Source organism: Pogonomyrmex barbatus, unplaced genomic scaffold, assembly GCF_055798465.1.
Source record: "Pogonomyrmex barbatus isolate J1 unplaced genomic scaffold, ASM5579846v1 scaffold15, whole genome shotgun sequence".
Taxonomy (NCBI): Eukaryota; Metazoa; Arthropoda; class Insecta; order Hymenoptera; family Formicidae; genus Pogonomyrmex; species Pogonomyrmex barbatus.
This window is the reverse complement of record NW_028297111.1, coordinates 1828040-1846181: the sequence shown is the minus strand read 5'-3', so window position 1 is coordinate 1846181 and position 18142 is coordinate 1828040. Positions and strand designations below refer to the sequence as shown.

Genomic DNA, 18142 nt, shown 5'->3' with positions numbered 1-18142 from the left:
TGAACTAGTGCAGCCAGTTCAGGTAAAAAGAACAGATCCTGTATATGACATGAACTATAGATAAAGATGCGCCTATGCGGTTTACGAATCCAACCTTCAAGAAGCCGCCATTTTTATATGAAATATTACACCTTTCTTCTTACATTATGTGGTCTCTGCTATAATATTTCTAATCCGCGGCTGAGGGACAGTGAGGGATGAGGGATAAGGCCGGCTGATTCGTTCGGTCGCATCGTCATTTATACTCGCGCGCGCACAGCATGGAGGCGTCCTGATTTTGATCAAGTACAGAGCACGGAACAGCAACGCCAAGATCTGCACGAAGCACATTATCTACGCACTATTTTAATGAACTTTGGAATTCCGCACTTTGATCTTACTCACATTTAACACCTACCAGCGCACAGCTCCTTCCTGTACACACGTTTTTCGTCAGGTATATTAATTTGAGGTAAGATTCGACAATCCCAAAAGTAGTTTGCGGAAAATTTTTCCAATTTTTGCACACTTTGTAAATTAGAAGATAAGAAAATTAAAAAGGTTTTACAACGTACATTAAGTATTATCGCATTTTATAAATTTCTTTAAGATAACTATAAGTAATGTTAAATGTTGTATCGTATAAAATGTAAATTGAAATACTATGATTGTCTAATACATTTTATTTTTATTGTTACTGTTAAAGTTTGTATAAGCTTTTATTGTTTATTAGATTTTTTTAGATGTTGTGTTTCACAATGCTGTTTTTGGTTTTAAATTATTGATTTCCGATGTAATATCTGATAGTTTGCAATTTGTATTAACTTGTAAATAGCATTATATAGTATTATTCTAACAATAATATAATTTATTCTTTCAGATTTTTTCATTAACACTTGTTGGATTTGTGTTTGATATGAATCATGTAACAGATCTTATAAAAAAATTACAATAGCTTAAAAAATTTTAAAAAGACTACAAATTTAATAAGTTTTTTAAATCTAAATAGCTCAAGACAAAAATTTAAAGACTGATGTTTTATATATATTTATTTTTATAAGAAAAAAAATACAGATAAGTTAGTTTTTAGTATAAATTTTATAATGAAATTAGCAAAACAAATTAACTATAAAAATTAACTATAAAAATTTGTTGCATATGTAGAAATCTTATAACTTTTATATTTTTATTATTTAATATGATATGTAATGATTATTTAATATGCATAATAACATATTGATTATATATTATTGCTTTTAATTATATACTTTGACATAATTTATATAAATATGATTTGATTTTTTTATCATGTGCGATTAACTTTGCTAGTAAATTAACTGATACTATATAGTTTAATCGCTATTATATGAGAATATCAGAATATTATAACAATGAGATGATTTCTTTTTCTCTCAAGCAAGTTATTTGCATAAACATTTGTATATATAATTGCCTAATATCATGCATGAATGATAAAAATAATTTGGAAATCATCATCTTCTTTTGGTATGATAATAATTATTTTAATTAAATTTTACAAGGAAGTAGAAACTTTTTTAGTAGAAATAATTTTTTCTTCTTATCTTTAAATACTTACCAATTTGTTTCTGTTGCAGGCTAGGAAATCAAACATTTATGTTTTCTATAAAGCATAAAATCTAATATTATTTATTTATCATCATGGGAGTGTTTGCCTCTGTGAAACAATGGTCGGTGATACATCTTATGTTTGCTATTACATTTTTTACATCTGGCTTGATAATAAACTTCTTCCAATGCATTTTATATCTTGGACTGAGGCCCTTTTCCAAATACCTCTACCGCAAAATTAATTATTATCTTTGCTACTCCTTCTATTGTCGTAAGTTTGCCTCATCACATATTTCATTAGCCTTATTTATTTCTAAAAAATCAATTAACTTTATCTTTATCACTTAAACTTTATCCTTGTCAGAATTAGTATTCATGGCAGAATGGTGGGCAGGGTCGGATTTGGTATTATATATAGATAAAAAAGACTTTGATAAATATTTCGGTAATGAACATGGATATCTTCTGATGAATCACAGTTATGAAACTGATTGGCTGATAGGTTGGCTGCTATGCGATCGTGTGAGATTACTAGGTGTATGTATTAATTTGAAATTTCTTTAAAGAGAATGAGTTTCTATTATATATATGTATGTATAATAAGAATATTTATTTTGAAAACTCATATTTTTTAGAATTGCAAAGCTTATGCTAAGAAGTCAATACAGTATATCCCTACATTGGGATGGGCATGGAAATTTGCTGAAAGTATTTTTCTTGAGAGGAGTTGGGAAAAGGATAAAGAGAATATCAAAGTTCAAATTAAGGAACTTGTCGAGTATCCTGATACAATGTGGGTAAGTATTTCTTTTTTTTTTTCGTGTAAACGCGAATATATTGGCTAATTTAAAGCAAGTCATTTTAAATCATTTGATGACATTTGCTACTAAAAATAATTATATTTATAAATGGATTGATTATAGCTGCTGCTTTATCCCGAGGGTACGCGTTTTACACCAAAGAAATTGGAAGCCAGTCAGAAATTTGCTATTGAAAAAGGTCTACCAGTATTAAAGTATCATTTAACGCCACGCACAAAAGGCTTTACCGCCAGTATTCCGCACATGAGAGGCAAAGCAACGGCCATTTATGACATTCAGATAGCATTCAAACCATGTGATCCCGTGAAGCCAACCATGAGGAATCTTCTTCTTGGGAAACGGCTCGAAGGACATATGTATGTTAAAAGAATTCCTATCGAAGAAGTGCCGGAGGGGGACGAAGCTGCTGCTGAATGGTTGCACAAGCTCTATCAGCAAAAGGTAGTGTTATATTATGTACTAAGATTGCATTTTTCTATATGTAAACAAAAATTTTCTTCATAGAAATATTTATTCTGTAATGCAATCAGAAATTGATTGTCGAATATATAGAAATGCTTTCTGCATTTAAGTAGAAATGCTTACACAAATTAGGAATTTAAGTAGTTTTGTTTTCTACAAAGATAGTTAACATATTATCATTATACATTGATATATAATCAACATTAATCTGTTTAAGTTAAGCATTGTCAAATTTAATAATTTTAACTTACATTATTTTTTTGAATATTAACAGGATTGATAGCTTGTAAATTTATGATTGAATCGAACAAAATAATGTATAAGAATCTTCAATAAATGAATTAGTTTATTTTGATGACGATAGTTTAATACGATAACGCTAAATGGAAATTTTTGCTTGATAGGATCGTATGACGGAGAGTTTCTATAAAACCGGCGATTTTTTTACCACGAGCGGAGTGCCTAGGACAGACTCGTTCAGACTAAAAAGAAGATATTATTCCCTCATTAACACCATATTCTGGGCGATAGTTGTTCTTGTACCAATGCTCTATTATCTTCTAAGGCTTCTCCTATCCGGTTCGAGCTTCCACTTTATTATGGGGATTGGAATTATCTTTTTATGTAAGTAGTATTTTCCATCTTTATCATTTATTTTTGCTTATATTCAGTTATTAATCACATCAGTCACATTTCAATTCATCATACTAATATATACATAATTATATTTTAATTAAATTTCGAATATAACTAACATAGAGAATTGAGTTTTGAGACTGATTGATTGATTTGCTCCTTACTTAAGCTCTATTGCTTATAGTTTTCTTTGTGCACGCATGTGTGCAAAGCAGTAATAAAGAAACATCCAAACTCTTCCATTTGAACTTTTGTGAATATATAATGTAAATCGTTATACGAATCGTAATATATGTTATTCATATCTTGTCACTATTTAGATATTATTTTTAATCTCGAAATTAAAAAGGCATTTTTATTCTTTTATTGAAGTTTTAAATTACAAAAAATTAAAAGAATTATTTAGAATATAGATATAGAAGTATATGGATAGATTGTTAAATAGACTTGAGCGAAAGAGATGAAATCTGAGTGACAAAATAAAAACTGATCGAACCTGATTGGTGAACTTTCATGAATGATCTAATCGATAAACTTTCATTTTAAATCTAAATCTTCCATTTCACTTTTCTTTGTTTACGCTGTATTTATGTACAGTCATGATTTAAAATCAAAGTTTAATGATAAATTATGAACTAAGAAGAGAAATTTAAAAGATGATTATTAATGAAACGGTGAAATGAGCATGTGAGCCTCGTTGGATGCGATATATTAATATATTTTATATATTATAATATATTAATATATTTTATCGGGTCATTTTCAGTATAATAAACAAGAGATGGTGAATTAAATGCATGTAATTGCATAAATAAGACAGTTACATAAATAAGAAAATTAAAAGATAATTCATGTCTTTAAAGAGATAACGTTGGAAAGATAAATAACTACGAAAACATTAGAAAGATTAGAAATAGTATAAATCGTTGGAATGTCAAGGAAAATTAAACGATAATGTAAATCATGATAATGTGAATTGTCAATCGAATACATATTATAACCGGAAAACATTATAAAGAGAGTGTAAATCATGGGAATGTCAGGCGGGTATAAATGATAATATATAGAAATAATTCTTATTTGAAAACTTGTCAGCACAATAGATACACGTTGTGTATTCATAATAATTACTATATCCAGTACGCAGTAGAGGTTCTAGAGTAATATTGGAAGATTGGAAATCTATCCTCAGATTTTCATAGACAATTAATGAAGCACAATTCTTGATGATTTTATAACACTTTTTTGTCATTTCATTGTATGTCGAAGGAATTATACACCTGAGGGATTTCTCAATTTTCACAGAAAGATGATATCATGCGTGCTTTTCTCTTTGGAATCTTTTGTTCAACTTGTTTATTTTTTCAAACACATAAGTGTAGGATTATGGATGGTAATAAAAATGTACAGTAGAAACGCATTGTATAGAAACTTCAATATGTAATAATCCGTAACGTAATTGTAAAAATCAGATCTCACAGAGAGCAACGTTTTTACCGCTCACACGCTTCGTTACATTTCTTACCACTTTATTCCAATGCGCTATCTCACTTCTTCCGCGCAGACACATCTACTAGCTTCGTCACAGCGCGCAAAGCCGCGTGAGCATGAGTCCTTCAAATCTCACATAAGTGCGTTATTTTATTTTATATTATTTTTTATATTATTTTTACTCGTCTGACATTCCAAAGATTTATGCTATCTTTTTAATGTTTTATCCGTTTGACGATTTGTATTATGTTTTAATTTTCTTATGTAACTGTTATGTAACTACATGTTTAATTCATCGCCTCTTGTTTACTACACTGAAGATGACTTGATACAGATTGAAATATCTGTTTAATATCTTTTTAATATCTTTTTAATATTTTTTACACAACATTATAAAATACAACATTATAAAATATATTATTAGTACGTACATTCAGCGAGGCTCACATGCTCATTTTATGTCTTATTTTTAATATTCTTGACCTATTCAGGTGAAATAATAATTAAAATAATAATTAATAAGTAAAATAATTATTATTATTGTCACAAGACAAAAATATTTGTAAGAAAAATTAAGAAGACATTTTCAAGTTTTTGTTTATATTATATATATATATATATATATATATATATATATATATATATGTTTATATTATATATATTATATATATGTTTAACTTGTTACTTATCAGTAAACTTTAATTCTGAATATCTTTTTCTATCTCTCATAGTTTAAAAGTTATATGTGAAAAAATGAAAGCATATCTTTTCACCATAAAGGTTCATTTAAATTGAATAGTTTGGATTTGCAATATTCCTAAGTCATAGAACAGATCTTGATTTATGATTTTATTCTCACGAAAATAAATCATATTACAGTTTATTTGCTAATGTACAAAACCCTCGGAATGTCGGAAATAAGTAAAGGTTCGTCATATGGAGCGGCGGACGTGAAAAAGGACAAATAATTTTAAAGTAATCACTAACAAGAGACAATTTCTGTAAAAAGAAAAACCTAAAGTGTCCAAACAAAAATTGGAATGGATTATCGGTGTAGACAAGACGAGAGTGAGAAGAAAAAACATTGCAGAAGGCAGATAATATATATATATTTGATTTATACTTTGTGTAATACATTCTGTGCGTGTGGGCGCACATGCGACAAATGTTCTCTGCATGAATTAGATATGTAACAAATATATTTACATACACATAAGAATATATATACACATATGTTTTAAAGAAGCTGATACAAACACATTGCGTGCGTGCGTGCATGCATGCGTGCATGTGTCTATGTATGTATTTGTACATACAAATATGTCCTATTTTAATTGCCTAGTTCGAATTTCTTGTAAATGACATATTATTGTGGGAAACTTTAAAGAACAAAACTGCAAAGTTTCGAGATATTATGATATTGATTTATTTACAGATAGAATTATTTTCAATATTTTTTTTATAATCGTAATTTTTTTAGATAGAATCATACATTTTTTTTGTTATATAATATGATATCTGATATTATTCTGATATTGCTTCTATATTCAGGATAATTAGAGGAATTATATTATGTAAAAGTACAAAATTGCAAAAAATAAAATTGCATTTAAAAAAAAATGATCATAAAAAATGTCGATAGCGGTTCTATCTGTGAGTAATTCAATATCATAAGTATATGGCTTCCTCAAAATGTTACAATTTTTGTCTAAATTTTTTTATTAATTGTTTTCAAGATTTTGCGCTCTTTCCATTAAAATGGGAATTCTATGTACACGTACGCGCACGCGCACACACTCATCATACATTTACATACAAACAATACCTTATATATACTTGGTATTATATATTGTATGACGTTTACATCTTTTTTTGTGTTGATATTTTTTTCTTATATAGCAATTGTTATTGTTAAATAAATGGTTTAATCCCAATGCGTCGACAATAATTACTTATACAAAATATCTTGAACACGGTGTTTTCATCTCCGGATTATTTAATTGTATTAGGTTGATACAGTCAACACAAAATTTTACTATTTTACGAGAAAATATAATTCATAGTGGCATTAAATTCTACATCATATATAGAGGATATGTTTCATTTTAATCATTCATACTTTAATAGAGAGAGACTTTAATATCGAGAACGAGAAATGAAATATCAAGAGATTTGGTCTTTTTAAGATTATATGATTTTAAGAGGCATGCATATTTTTTTATGAAATAAAATTTGCCCGTACATGGGAATATCTAGGTGAAATAAAGAACAAGTTTATTTTTTTTTAATCTTAATTTTTGAATCTACGTGTAACTCTCATGCCGAATTCAGTGATCACGCACGCGCGCGCGCGCGCACACACACACGCACGCACATACACACAAGGTCATTAGAAACCAAATAAGTAAAGTTTAAACTACTATTGTCATTGATGATGCTTGTAATAACGCCTCTGCAGCGAGTAATACAATGTAAAGATTCCAGTATATTTGCGTCCTTTGTAAAATATTTCGGTATATTCTGAAATACGTTTTAGATAAAAGTTATTAGGTCTCAAGAGGATTATTTAATTATGATATATGATGATATATTGGAAGTTCTTGTCAATATCATGTTATAATCATGAATTGTTTAAATGAAAATTATCCTTTTTTATCGCATAGTATATAGTTGTGTTATACAGTTATGTTTTATAGTTGATATTAAAAAGTTTTTTAAAATAGTACAAGTAAATCCTTTGTTAAGAGAGCTTCTTAATTTTAAAATTACAATAATGTTTAAAATATTTAAGATGTATGGTGATAAAGATAAAGATTGCAGGGCTTAATTCACACTTCTCTATTTTTTTTATATGTAAATGTATACATACAATGTAAATGCACTTGATTAGCGCAAATATTTTCCATATCACTCAGCAGTTTCGTTGCAGGGTGTCTGGTCTTTCTTAAATAAATTTAACACTAATTAAGCACACATATATTAATACATATATCACATATAAATACAAAAAAGACAGATAAACAGGAATTGATTTAAATTTTAATCTTTATACACGTAAAGAAATTACTTGTTAATAATATTAATAATATTAACTAAAGTTAATAATATTAATTAAACAAGTAATTGCTCAATCTTTCCCATTGCAGTCTATTAAAAGTTAGATATTAACTGATATATTTTTGTTGCAAAATAAAATTTTATTAGCTAAAATTAAAAGTCAATTTATAAGTAGTTAAAAGAGTAGTAATTATTTCTTAATCTCTTGAGTTCGGAAAGAAACATTCACCTGCGAGTAGACAGTAACATCGCCGATAGATGATCGCAACGGAATATTTTATTTCTTCTAATTAAAAAACCTATATAAACCTATACAATAGAGAATAAGAGACATAACATTATGAATATTTTTAAACCATTTTTAATGAAATGATGGTGAAGTGATATCTTGAAGGTAAGTTCACAAAATTGTATAATTCTGTGATGCACTTGGACAGTTTCCTTTAAGTTTGTGTAAAAATTTAAGGAGCTAATATTTTTATAAGTATATATATATTATAAGACATATTTGTGTTTGCTAACTATATAATAAAGATTGGATCTCTATTAGCGACATTGAAGTGTTGATTGTACTAGCAGCTAAACATTTTTCATTGTAGCAGCTAAACTCTAACAGCTAATAAATTGATTTTTGATAACAATATTAGCCGTCGTTTCAAGAATACATCTTAGCTATCGAACGTCGAATACTATCATAACTATATTTTAATTTCATTGAGTAATTCTTTTTCTATGTATGGTATACTTTGAATTAATGCTATTGTAATTTAAGAACTCTTAAGTAAAAAGATATAACGAAAAAGAATTTAATTATACTTTAAAAATGTCTCGACGTTAACTACAAGAATATGTGATAAAAAATATAGTTTTTATTTGAAAAATTCAAAGTAATTTTGACAAGGACAGTTAAGGTCACACAAATGTCAGCTTTAATAGCTCTTAAGTAACTGTCAATAATTTTTGTTTAAAACAACATGTTTTATTTTTGAGATATTTTTATTTTATTATTTAGGACATCCTATATACAATTTAACGCCATATTCAAACATATAAATTATATGACATAAACATCAAGCTATACGAAATATGTATTTATTCTACTTAAATATGTATCGTATTTAGATGGAATAGCAGAATCCAAAGACAATTCGATAAAATTCGTTCAAATTTTATGACTAAATATAAAACGGAATTTATGGTTGTGTTTAAAGAGACATTGTCTAATTTTTTAAAAGTAAAAACTAAGACATTTACAAAAACAAGTTATATGTATTAAAAATACATTAGGAATAATGCATTAATTCAAATGGAAAATACTTTGAATAAATCAAATGTGTACATTAGAAAAAAATAATGGATCTCTTATTTTTTAACCTTTTAATTGTATGAATTTAATATATATATCTTTTAAATACTGTCCAATATTTATATAATTCAAAATGCAATTATATTTTAATTCGCATAAAATGTCTAATATATATATATATATATATATATATATATATATATATATATATATATACATATATTAAACTCATATATATATATATATATATATATATATATATATATGAGTTTAATCTTTATTAATCTTATTCGATAAAAAAGTATTTAAAAGACATATTTTAAGTTTCAGATTTATAAGCGATGGTTTCATGATGACGTTCTTGATAACCGCCAACAGGACTCGCGATGTAATTGATAATTCTAAGATGTCCTTTGGCGTCATAAAAACCGTATCGGCCTTTCACACTTCCGTCTCGAAGACGCTCTTCCATTTTGTATTGTCGATTTTTTCTATGACGGAAATATTGTATCAATCTTATAATTGTTTTCTTGACAATTTTTATGAAAGCCTTGATTTATTGATCCTACGTACATGACAATTAATATTATAACATATACTGAGAGCTCGTGTGTATTTACCCATGTCCAGTATCAAAACCAAATATGTATGTTCCTGGTCCCTGATGATTTCTTATTTGAAAATCTATTCGGTTTCCGTCTGATAATTGATCCATTGCTTTCTTAGATGACACAATAGGATGAATTGTGGAAATATTGCTTGTGTATGGCAGTATGATTTTTCCATTCATATTATTATCATATATTGGCAATGCAATAGCGACTGAAACGATTTTCAGGAGAAGCTGTGAAAAAAAATATAAATTTTAAAATAGAATTTTATAATTAGAATTATATGTTTTTATTTCTAATTCTATTGCATTCCAACAATTTTCAGTTATAAAGAAATCAAGAATTTTCAAATTATATCTATTTTAGAGATAAGGATAAAGATAATAAGAAAAATAAAACTTTTTGAAGATAGATTAAACAAAAAATGAAATTTATAACGAATAAACGCAAAGTAAAAATATACCCAAGATAATCAAAATATATATATTATGAAAAAAATATTATTTATTCACAAATGATAAACTTGGTCATCGGTTTTACACAGATAATTATAATAGCTAAAATATTTCGAGTATTCAATGAAATCTACTGAACAATAATTTAATAACTTTCACATTTTCACGGTCTATTGCTTCTTTCGACTTGTATTCTTATTTCCGGTATATGTGTATATACATGTATATGCATATGTATGTATATGCATGTGTGTGTGTGTGTGTGTGTGTGTGTGTGTGTGTGTGTGTGTGTGTGTGTGTGTGTAAAACCTATATACATATACGCAATAAGACACACACACACACACACACACACACACACACACACACACATATACATAATTTTCATTTAATGATGCTTTTACTAAATTCTTTTTATTGAAAAATGAATTTATTGAAAATATTTTTCAAAGAATTTATATATGATGATGATAAGTACTTACTAAGAACTTGATATACATCGTAGCTTCTTTGATGAACAATTCCTGAAGAACTGATCGCTGGAACATGTCATATCTGTACAAAACTCTCACTTTCTCCTTGATTAAACACTTTCCCTCTCTCTTTCCCTTTGTCCTCCCACTCTCTCTCCTCTTCTTTCTATATGATACTCCAATTTGACAAGATTCATTCGTAATAATCATTATGGTAATTTGACCAATAATTACACAAATTGCATAAGACAGGTAGTAGAGCGTATCTCCATCTCCGGATGTATGAAACAATATTTCTATTTTGCAATAATTATTTGTCCATCATCCTGTCCTACCGGCCAATTGTCCAGCATTTTTAATGCTACTATATAAATACTGGAAAAAATAAGGAGTTTTATTTAGAAGACTAGAGTCTGTATAATGATGATCAAGATAATGCTTGTTGTACTGTGCAGTCTTTGCTTGCTATTGATAAAATCAGCAGATGTAAGTAACTAAAAAAAAATCTATTACAATAAAATGTTTACCCAGATTTTGCCAAAAATAAAAATAAATCCATTTCAATACTCAGTGCCTTTGTATCTGTATTTATATGTAAATAATATTTTCACACACGGAAAATTTTTTTTGTATTCAATTGGATTAAATTATTGAATTTGGATTACATTGGATTACATTGGATTGAAAAACTGCATTTCCTATCCAGAAGATTTTGAATTGAGCAGTATTCACGATCCATTTTTTAAAACTGAACTTATTTCTAAATTGAAAGGCATAAAAATGTGTTTCATTCAATTCCTATATATGAATACAAAAGTAACGGGCATGGATGGGAAATGGATTCATTTCACAAATGCGTACTTCTGAAAATTTTAATCCATTTTCGTTTACTGGAATATAAAAAGTTCTAAGAGAGAGAGAGAGAGAGAGAGAGAGAGAGAGAGAGAGAGAGAGAGAGAGAGAGAGAGAGACCCAGAAAGAATTTTATCGCTATCGTCAATAGACTCTAAGAAATAGCATTTTATATGGCTCACCCTGTATAATTAATCTTTCAATTAATAAATTTTATTATATTTACAGTCATTAAAATGCAGAACCAATATTCAGCAAGCGAACGATCAATACCGAAAGATCATACAGATTTGCAAGAAACAATCAACAACTGATAATGATTACAACGATGATTTTTCATCGAATGAAGACGATGATAATAATGACTTTTCAAGCGTAGATGTGTTTGGTACGAGATTTTTCATCGGTGGCAGCAAGTTCTCCAATATGCAGCCTTGGAAAGATCCCAATGAGAATTGGTAACATCTATCTCGGCTTTCTTGAGTAGTCATATCGGTTTTATGACATCATGGACGAGAAATGTAAATTTCTTGTGATCATAACTTTATTTTTTAATTTTCCCTAAAAAACATAATAATTTTGCAATCCTGTAAAATATGCGGCAAAGTGACATCTGTCCGATTGTAGTAGCATGAGCATGCAGGATCTTTTTCGGGGAAGAGATTATTAATTCTTTGTTAATACATAAATAACAATTTTTTGCATTAATAAATTGCTTTTTTGAATATTTTAGCTTAGAATGTTTCCTCGTTTCTGATTTTGATGAGAAAAACTAGTAAGGTCTGTAAATCATAAATGTTTTTACTTTAACCTTTTTTACTCTCGAGGGAGCTCCTAGAGGTTCAAGTCTCTCTCCTGGATATACTCGTTTATAGTAGCATCATTTTTCAATCCACAGCTATTATGGCCACCTGTCACATTATTTATACAAAAATTATTTTGCATATCGGACAAACATTTCAGTTTGCCGCAGATTTCAGGATTACATAACTATGTAATTATGTTTTTCAGGGAAATCTTAACGGACATATTTTATACTAAAATTGTCTCTCAATTGATTATCATTTCATTATCATCTCAAAATTTTTTGTTACTTTTCAACAATATACATTAATTTTTCTAATATTTCACAATATTATATTAAATTTCATAAGAAAAATTATAATTCATTTTGAAATATATTCAGTAATGTTTCAATAACTTTTATTTCATTTTTCATCGATTTCATAATGTATTATATTTCTCCTTATAAAATTCAATATAATATTATAGAAATATAAGAAAAGTTAAAGAATATTTTGAAATTTTTTAAAATACATATTATAAAATTTATTGAACATTGCGTATATTAATGAAATAACAATTAAATAGGATTAATTGAGAGAGAATTTTAATAAAATATTTCCATCAAGAAAATTAAAAATAAAGTTATCGATCGCAAGAAATTTACTGCACGTCATCTGTTGCCTATGGTGCAATAAATCAATATGGCTGCAATGAGATAACAGAGCTTTAAATAATATTAATCATTAATATTAATAATTTAATAATTTAATAATTTATGTCAATATAACAATTAAGGAATCATGGGACCGATCAGAGAAATAATGACAATCAACACTATTCCGTTAATTATACAAATGGAAATTGGAGAAATACGCAATATCCTAATCGTGGCAGCAACAAACGTGACTTTAGTTATTCCAATGGCAGACCGAGCCAAGTCTATCAGAGAAATTATGATAAACAACAAGAGCAAGCTGTAAGATGTATCAATTAGATCTATAATTATGAATTATTGTACTCTCAAAATAGAATACATGTTAAAGGAAATGACAAAATCAATTAAAAATAAAATAAGAGAATTGCAAACATTTACAGTAATTATGCATAATATAATGATTATCTTCTTTTTCTTCTTCTTTATTTTAACTTCATTTGTCTATATATATATATATATATATATATATATATAAACTATATATAAATTCAAAAAATAAATTATTACGATCCTATCTATCGAGATTTATCCATTTTTCTTTCTATTCTTTATATTCTTTCTTTATATTCTTTATATTCTCTATGTACATTGAATTATTTAATGTTTTATATTTTCGATCATTTTGCAATCTATTGTAGATCATGTAATATATATTACATATTTTTATTAAGATATAAAGGTTTCTTATTTTGAACTTATATATGTATTTTAAATTATGTTTAATAAGAATTTGTAAATTAATGAATTATTATATGGATTTATTATAGTGCATCAGCCAATGTTTCTTCAATGAGTTAAATATGGTAAATACATAGACTTCGAAACTCAATAGAATAGCAGTTATAATTAGTATAAACTTAATAATATGAGAGTATTTTATATTAATTCTGATTTTAATAGGTAGATCAAAGGGGATTCCCCGAGCAAATCTCGGTTATCGAGTTTATGACGCGCAATACATACAATTCAGAATTACAGGATTTTATAGAAGAAGCTGTCATAGAATGTTTTCATCATTTGAATTCAGCTATAAGACAGAACAAATGTTATTTCTCGCAGAATCTTTTAATTTGTCTAATTGATAAAGGAAAGGAAGTACGTATACAAATTTATTGATGGAATTGTTAAAAATTTTGTTGTTAAAAACAAATACGAGCACCTTAGTATTTTTATGTTTTGCAGAATAAATTTATTGTATTTATTATAAGTTTAATTATGAACTAGAAAATTAAAATTTTTGTGTACAAGTACAATTAAATTTTGACATTTTTAAGAGGTTTATAAGAATAGATTTAAAAAGAAAATAAAATTATTCTGATATTTTTAATGATTAACTTTATAATCGTTTTTTTCAGAAATGCGAAGATTGGAATGATTAATAATACTTTGTACATTTTATGTACAATTGATTTTTATTATATAATTTCTGAGAAAAGAAACAAAGCAAGAATAAATAAGCAAGAAATATTCTCGTAAGCAAGAAATAATTATTTTCGTAAAAATACGATTTTCACATGTATTATATACATTTAATACAAAGCACTGTACATGGAATATATATAATGATAATAAAAAGATACATACTAAATATATTTTAATGTTAATTAATATTATAATAACTTTATATATACTTTATTCTTTTTAATTACATTTTTGGATTTCTCTGATTGCAAAAGCATATATTAGATTACCTTTAATTTTCTATTCTCTTTTTGCAGAAGATACTATTAAATGTAGCACCGTTTCGTGATAATACGCTAGAAACAAAAATCAAGTATTTCAAATACATTACTTTTATATTAGTCGATCGTTACTTTTTCTTTTTTAGATCTTCGAATCGTTTCATCAAGTCATCAAAATCAATGTCATCGTTTACAGGTAAATTCGCAGGTGAATCGTTGTTTTCTGTCGGCACTGCTGGCAGATCCGGAAGTTGGTAATTGTTTATTGGCATTTTAGACCTTGGTTGAGGTTTTGGTTTGTCATCTGACTATACATAGAAGATAATTGCAAGCTTTATTTGCGAGATATTAAAATTCTACAAGTACATTTTCATATTTTAAATAAATTATCTAAACGTCAATCATTTCAAAAATTATTTTGCAAAAATTCTAAAAATGAGAATTTTATGAATTTACCTGTTTGTTTAAGTCAGGCGGAAAATCAAGCCGATACGGCGGTGGTAAATCTTCTTCCTAATATAAATTTTTTTCAAATTATTTATTATTATTTATTAATTATCAAAACTATTTTATTATTATATTATTATTACTAATAGAAAGTTATTTTTAAATATTTTGGTAATAAATATAACGTTATATTCACGGTTTTATTCGAATTGGCATTGTCCAGAGGAATGTTGTACGAAAATGCAGTTGGATTGAAGGGAGTATTTTGATCTTTCTCAATAGAAGATGAGGATGTTGGGGATACGAATCCTAAGGAAGATGTATCTTTCCCTGAATCCTAAAATATGATATTCTTCATGATGTAATAATCGAAATAATAAGATTATGTTTAACTAACTGTAAATTAAATCAATTCTTAATATAATTCTTCTAATTGTTCTAGATATAAAAATATTAAATTATAAAATTATCAAAAATATCATAATTATCAAAAATTCAATAATTTAAAAAATATTTTATACTTTATTTTGGCACATTCTGATATAAAATATAAAATATTTCATAAGTTATTTATTTTTTGATAATCGTATTTTAAAACGATTTTTGTAATATAAAATAACGAAGCAAATCAATTGATGTAAAAAAACCATGCTATTATAAAAAAAAAAAACTTAAAAATAGATGAAATACAATATGCAAGTAAAAGTACTTATTTGCATATTGCTAAGTGCATAGTTTTTTTAATGTATCTTTTTCAATTGCCAATTGCATTTCATTATTCTATATATGAAAGTATTATGATACAGTTATAAAAAAATAAATAGTTTATAAGATATTTTATGTTTTATATTAGAGTTTGTTAGAATACAATATAAATTATCATATAAATTACTGACTTTTTGACAATTGTATCTTAATATTTTTATATCTAGAATAACTAGAGGAACCATACATAATGAAAAATGTGATTTTCTCAAAAAAAAAAAAAAAATTATAAGAAAATCTCAAGTGACTCCTACGAGTGAATCAATTTTATAATCATATAACTCCTTTGAAACCCTATAATTTTTATTTGAAATATTTAATTAAATATCTTTCATATTTTTTGGAAATGTACACGCATACTCACATACACATACGCGCACACGTATGTGCATTAATGTCCACATTTATGCCGTTTTTTTAACGAAAGATACAAGATTTAAATTACCACGTTCATCTGGAATCCAGAATCTGGTAGCAGAGGTGCTTGTGGAAAACCTATGAAGCCAGGAGGATGAGGTATTCCTCCACTAGCAGTATCGAGATTATTTCTTGATTCTCCTCCATTGGCTCCTATATCTATTAACATAGCATCCTGGGCTTCTGCCATTACTTGTGGATCTGGCTCATATTCCACATTGTAATTCTTGGCAATTTCAATTAGATATTTTTCTACAAGTAATTTTGATGGCGATTGCACACTCATCTTGTGTTTCAATTTTTCTGATATGGTTTGGATTGCTTCCTCTCGGCACGCTTCTGTATATTGTTTACCATATTTAGATGTCAAGATATCTGCTATTATCTTAATTTCCTGTACATCTGTCTGAATACGAGGTGCTGCCCAAAGAATGGTTGATATAGCTTCTGCCAAACCATCATCAAGGTTTCTGAAGAAAGCAAATAGTAAAATAATAAATTAGAATTATGTATACATAAATACCGACTTATTTTAATAATAAAAAAAATATCAATTATTAATTACACAAAATATCAATTATTAATTACACAAGTATGCATGTATGTTCCTGCGTTTTGGAAAACAAAAGTCGTTTTTTTTACATAATTTTGTGCGCTGAATTCAAATCCGGCCACAGAATTAGCCTGTCACATCAAATTACCAAAATAAATTTAAATAATGATTTCAATCATGTTCATCAATTTATTGCTAACAAAATTTTTTTCTGCCAATTTCGCTGATTTATTTTCCAAGATGATTTGTTTTCCAGAACGCAAAAAAAAGTTAAAATATTGCAGATCTGTGTTATTTTTTTGTTACTTAATGAATAATATTATTAATAATTATAATAAAACTATTTTATATATCAAAAAAATTGTATTATAAAAATATGTTATAAGAAAATATATCTGTGAACAGTAGAAATATTATTATATTATTTATATGAGTTATATCTTGTATCATTTATCATATATTCAATACAATACAAATAATCATACTGATACTGACTTCATCTGTTGAATTAGACCAAAACGCGCCAGTAGCAAATCACAGTACATTTCAAGCAGCTCCATTGCTTCTACCATATAATCCTCACGGATGATGTGCTCCACTCTAATCTTGGCACGTTCCGTTTTGCCAGCAGCGATGAAGTCAGCGATTTCATGGCGTGCCTTTTGTGCTAACTCCGTTTTCTTCTTCTCCAACAATTTTAGTCGATTAATTGCTAGACGCAAATGTGTCTTCAGTTTTGTATAGTTTGGCCCACTTGAAAACATCTCCAATGCGTTTTTAGTTGCACTCACCACCAAGTTCTTGTTTCTTTTGCTAAAAATTTCACATTTATATTTATTTAATTTTTATCTTTAAATCCACTCACTGGCATAAAAAATTTGATATCAAAATTCGATGTACATATAGTTCAAAACTGCTATAATTAGATATGATGAGTAATAATCTCGTTTCCACCGAAGTCTAGAACATTTTAGTGCAGTTTAGTGCAGTAACAAAGAGCGGATCTATGATTGGTTATCTACTTAGCTCGCGCAGTTCAATTTC

General features: G+C 27.2%; 4 protein-coding genes across 7 annotated transcripts; 2 read left to right on the top strand and 2 right to left on the bottom strand.

Annotated features, from left to right (window-relative positions):
• Positions 1–120: 120 nt before the first annotated feature.
• LOC105425422 (1-acyl-sn-glycerol-3-phosphate acyltransferase gamma) lies at positions 121–6913 on the top strand. The gene is made up of 7 exons (XM_011636180.3): positions 121–451; positions 1596–1840; positions 1934–2106; positions 2205–2366; positions 2493–2831; positions 3257–3476; positions 5859–6913. The coding sequence occupies exons 2-7, from the start codon at positions 1660–1662 to the stop codon at positions 5945–5947; spliced, it is 1164 nt and encodes a 387-aa protein (XP_011634482.2). The 5' UTR covers positions 121–451; positions 1596–1659; the 3' UTR covers positions 5948–6913.
• On the bottom strand, positions 5859–11253 carry LOC148937223 (uncharacterized). 2 transcript variants are annotated; one of them, XM_089073498.1, is made up of 4 exons: positions 11116–11253; positions 10891–11047; positions 9963–10186; positions 5859–9833 (listed from the first exon to the last, which is right to left on the bottom strand). In XM_089073498.1, the coding sequence occupies exons 1-4, from the start codon at positions 11151–11153 to the stop codon at positions 9662–9664; spliced, it is 591 nt and encodes a 196-aa protein (XP_088929624.1). In that variant the 5' UTR covers positions 11154–11253; the 3' UTR covers positions 5859–9661. The 2 variants fall into 2 exon arrangements, with proteins under 2 accessions (XP_088929624.1, XP_088929623.1); XM_089073497.1 differs by lacking the exon at positions 11116–11253 and having other exon boundaries at positions 10891–11091.
• Obp59a (Odorant-binding protein 59a) lies at positions 11229–14825 on the top strand. The gene is made up of 6 exons (XM_011636181.2): positions 11229–11367; positions 11962–12191; positions 13315–13495; positions 14002–14037; positions 14135–14329; positions 14590–14825. The coding sequence occupies exons 1-6, from the start codon at positions 11302–11304 to the stop codon at positions 14611–14613; spliced, it is 732 nt and encodes a 243-aa protein (XP_011634483.1). The 5' UTR covers positions 11229–11301; the 3' UTR covers positions 14614–14825.
• Ist1 (increased sodium tolerance 1-like protein) lies at positions 14700–18129 on the bottom strand. Of its 3 annotated transcripts, XM_011636182.3 has the most exons (6): positions 17999–18129; positions 17594–17911; positions 16574–17015; positions 15560–15700; positions 15373–15429; positions 14700–15224 (listed from the first exon to the last, which is right to left on the bottom strand). In XM_011636182.3, the coding sequence occupies exons 2-6, from the start codon at positions 17860–17862 to the stop codon at positions 15045–15047; spliced, it is 1089 nt and encodes a 362-aa protein (XP_011634484.2). In that variant the 5' UTR covers positions 17863–17911; positions 17999–18129; the 3' UTR covers positions 14700–15044. The 3 variants fall into 3 exon arrangements, with proteins under 3 accessions (XP_011634484.2, XP_025073631.2, XP_088929620.1); XM_025217846.2 differs by having other exon boundaries at positions 17594–18009; XM_089073494.1 differs by lacking the exon at positions 15560–15700 and having other exon boundaries at positions 17594–18009.
• Between the last annotated feature and the right edge of the window lie 13 nt (positions 18130–18142).

Bases quoted from the DNA above. Each gene is read 5' to 3' on its own strand.
- LOC148937223 (XM_089073497.1), bottom strand. From the start codon at position 11,091: ATGATTATTACGAATGAATCTTGTCAAATTGGAGTATCATATAGAAAG. The intron at 10,187-10,890 runs GTAAGTACTTAT...TTTTTTTCACAG, and splicing joins CGATGTATATCAAGTTCTTA to CTTCTCCTGAAAATCGTTTC. The intron at 9,834-9,962 runs GTAAATACACAC...TTTCCGTCATAG, and splicing joins GGTTTTGATACTGGACATGG to AAAAAATCGACAATACAAAA.
- Ist1 (XM_011636182.3), bottom strand. From the start codon at position 17,862: ATGTTTTCAAGTGGGCCAAACTATACAAAACTGAAGACACATTTGCGT. The intron at 15,701-16,573 runs GTAATTTAAATC...ATCATATTTTAG, and splicing joins CTGGATTCCAGATGAACGTG to GATTCAGGGAAAGATACATC. The intron at 15,430-15,559 runs GTGAATATAACG...AATTTATATTAG, and splicing joins ATGCCAATTCGAATAAAACC to GAAGAAGATTTACCACCGCC.
- Obp59a (XM_011636181.2), top strand. From the start codon at position 11,302: ATGATGATCAAGATAATGCTTGTTGTACTGTGCAGTCTTTGCTTGCTA. The intron at 13,496-14,001 runs GTAAGATGTATC...GATTTATTATAG, and splicing joins ATAAACAACAAGAGCAAGCT to TGCATCAGCCAATGTTTCTT. The intron at 14,038-14,134 runs GTAAATACATAG...TGATTTTAATAG, and splicing joins TCTTCAATGAGTTAAATATG to GTAGATCAAAGGGGATTCCC.
- LOC105425422 (XM_011636180.3), top strand. From the start codon at position 1,660: ATGGGAGTGTTTGCCTCTGTGAAACAATGGTCGGTGATACATCTTATG. The intron at 2,107-2,204 runs GTATGTATTAAT...CATATTTTTTAG, and splicing joins ATCGTGTGAGATTACTAGGT to AATTGCAAAGCTTATGCTAA. The intron at 2,367-2,492 runs GTAAGTATTTCT...GATTGATTATAG, and splicing joins AGTATCCTGATACAATGTGG to CTGCTGCTTTATCCCGAGGG.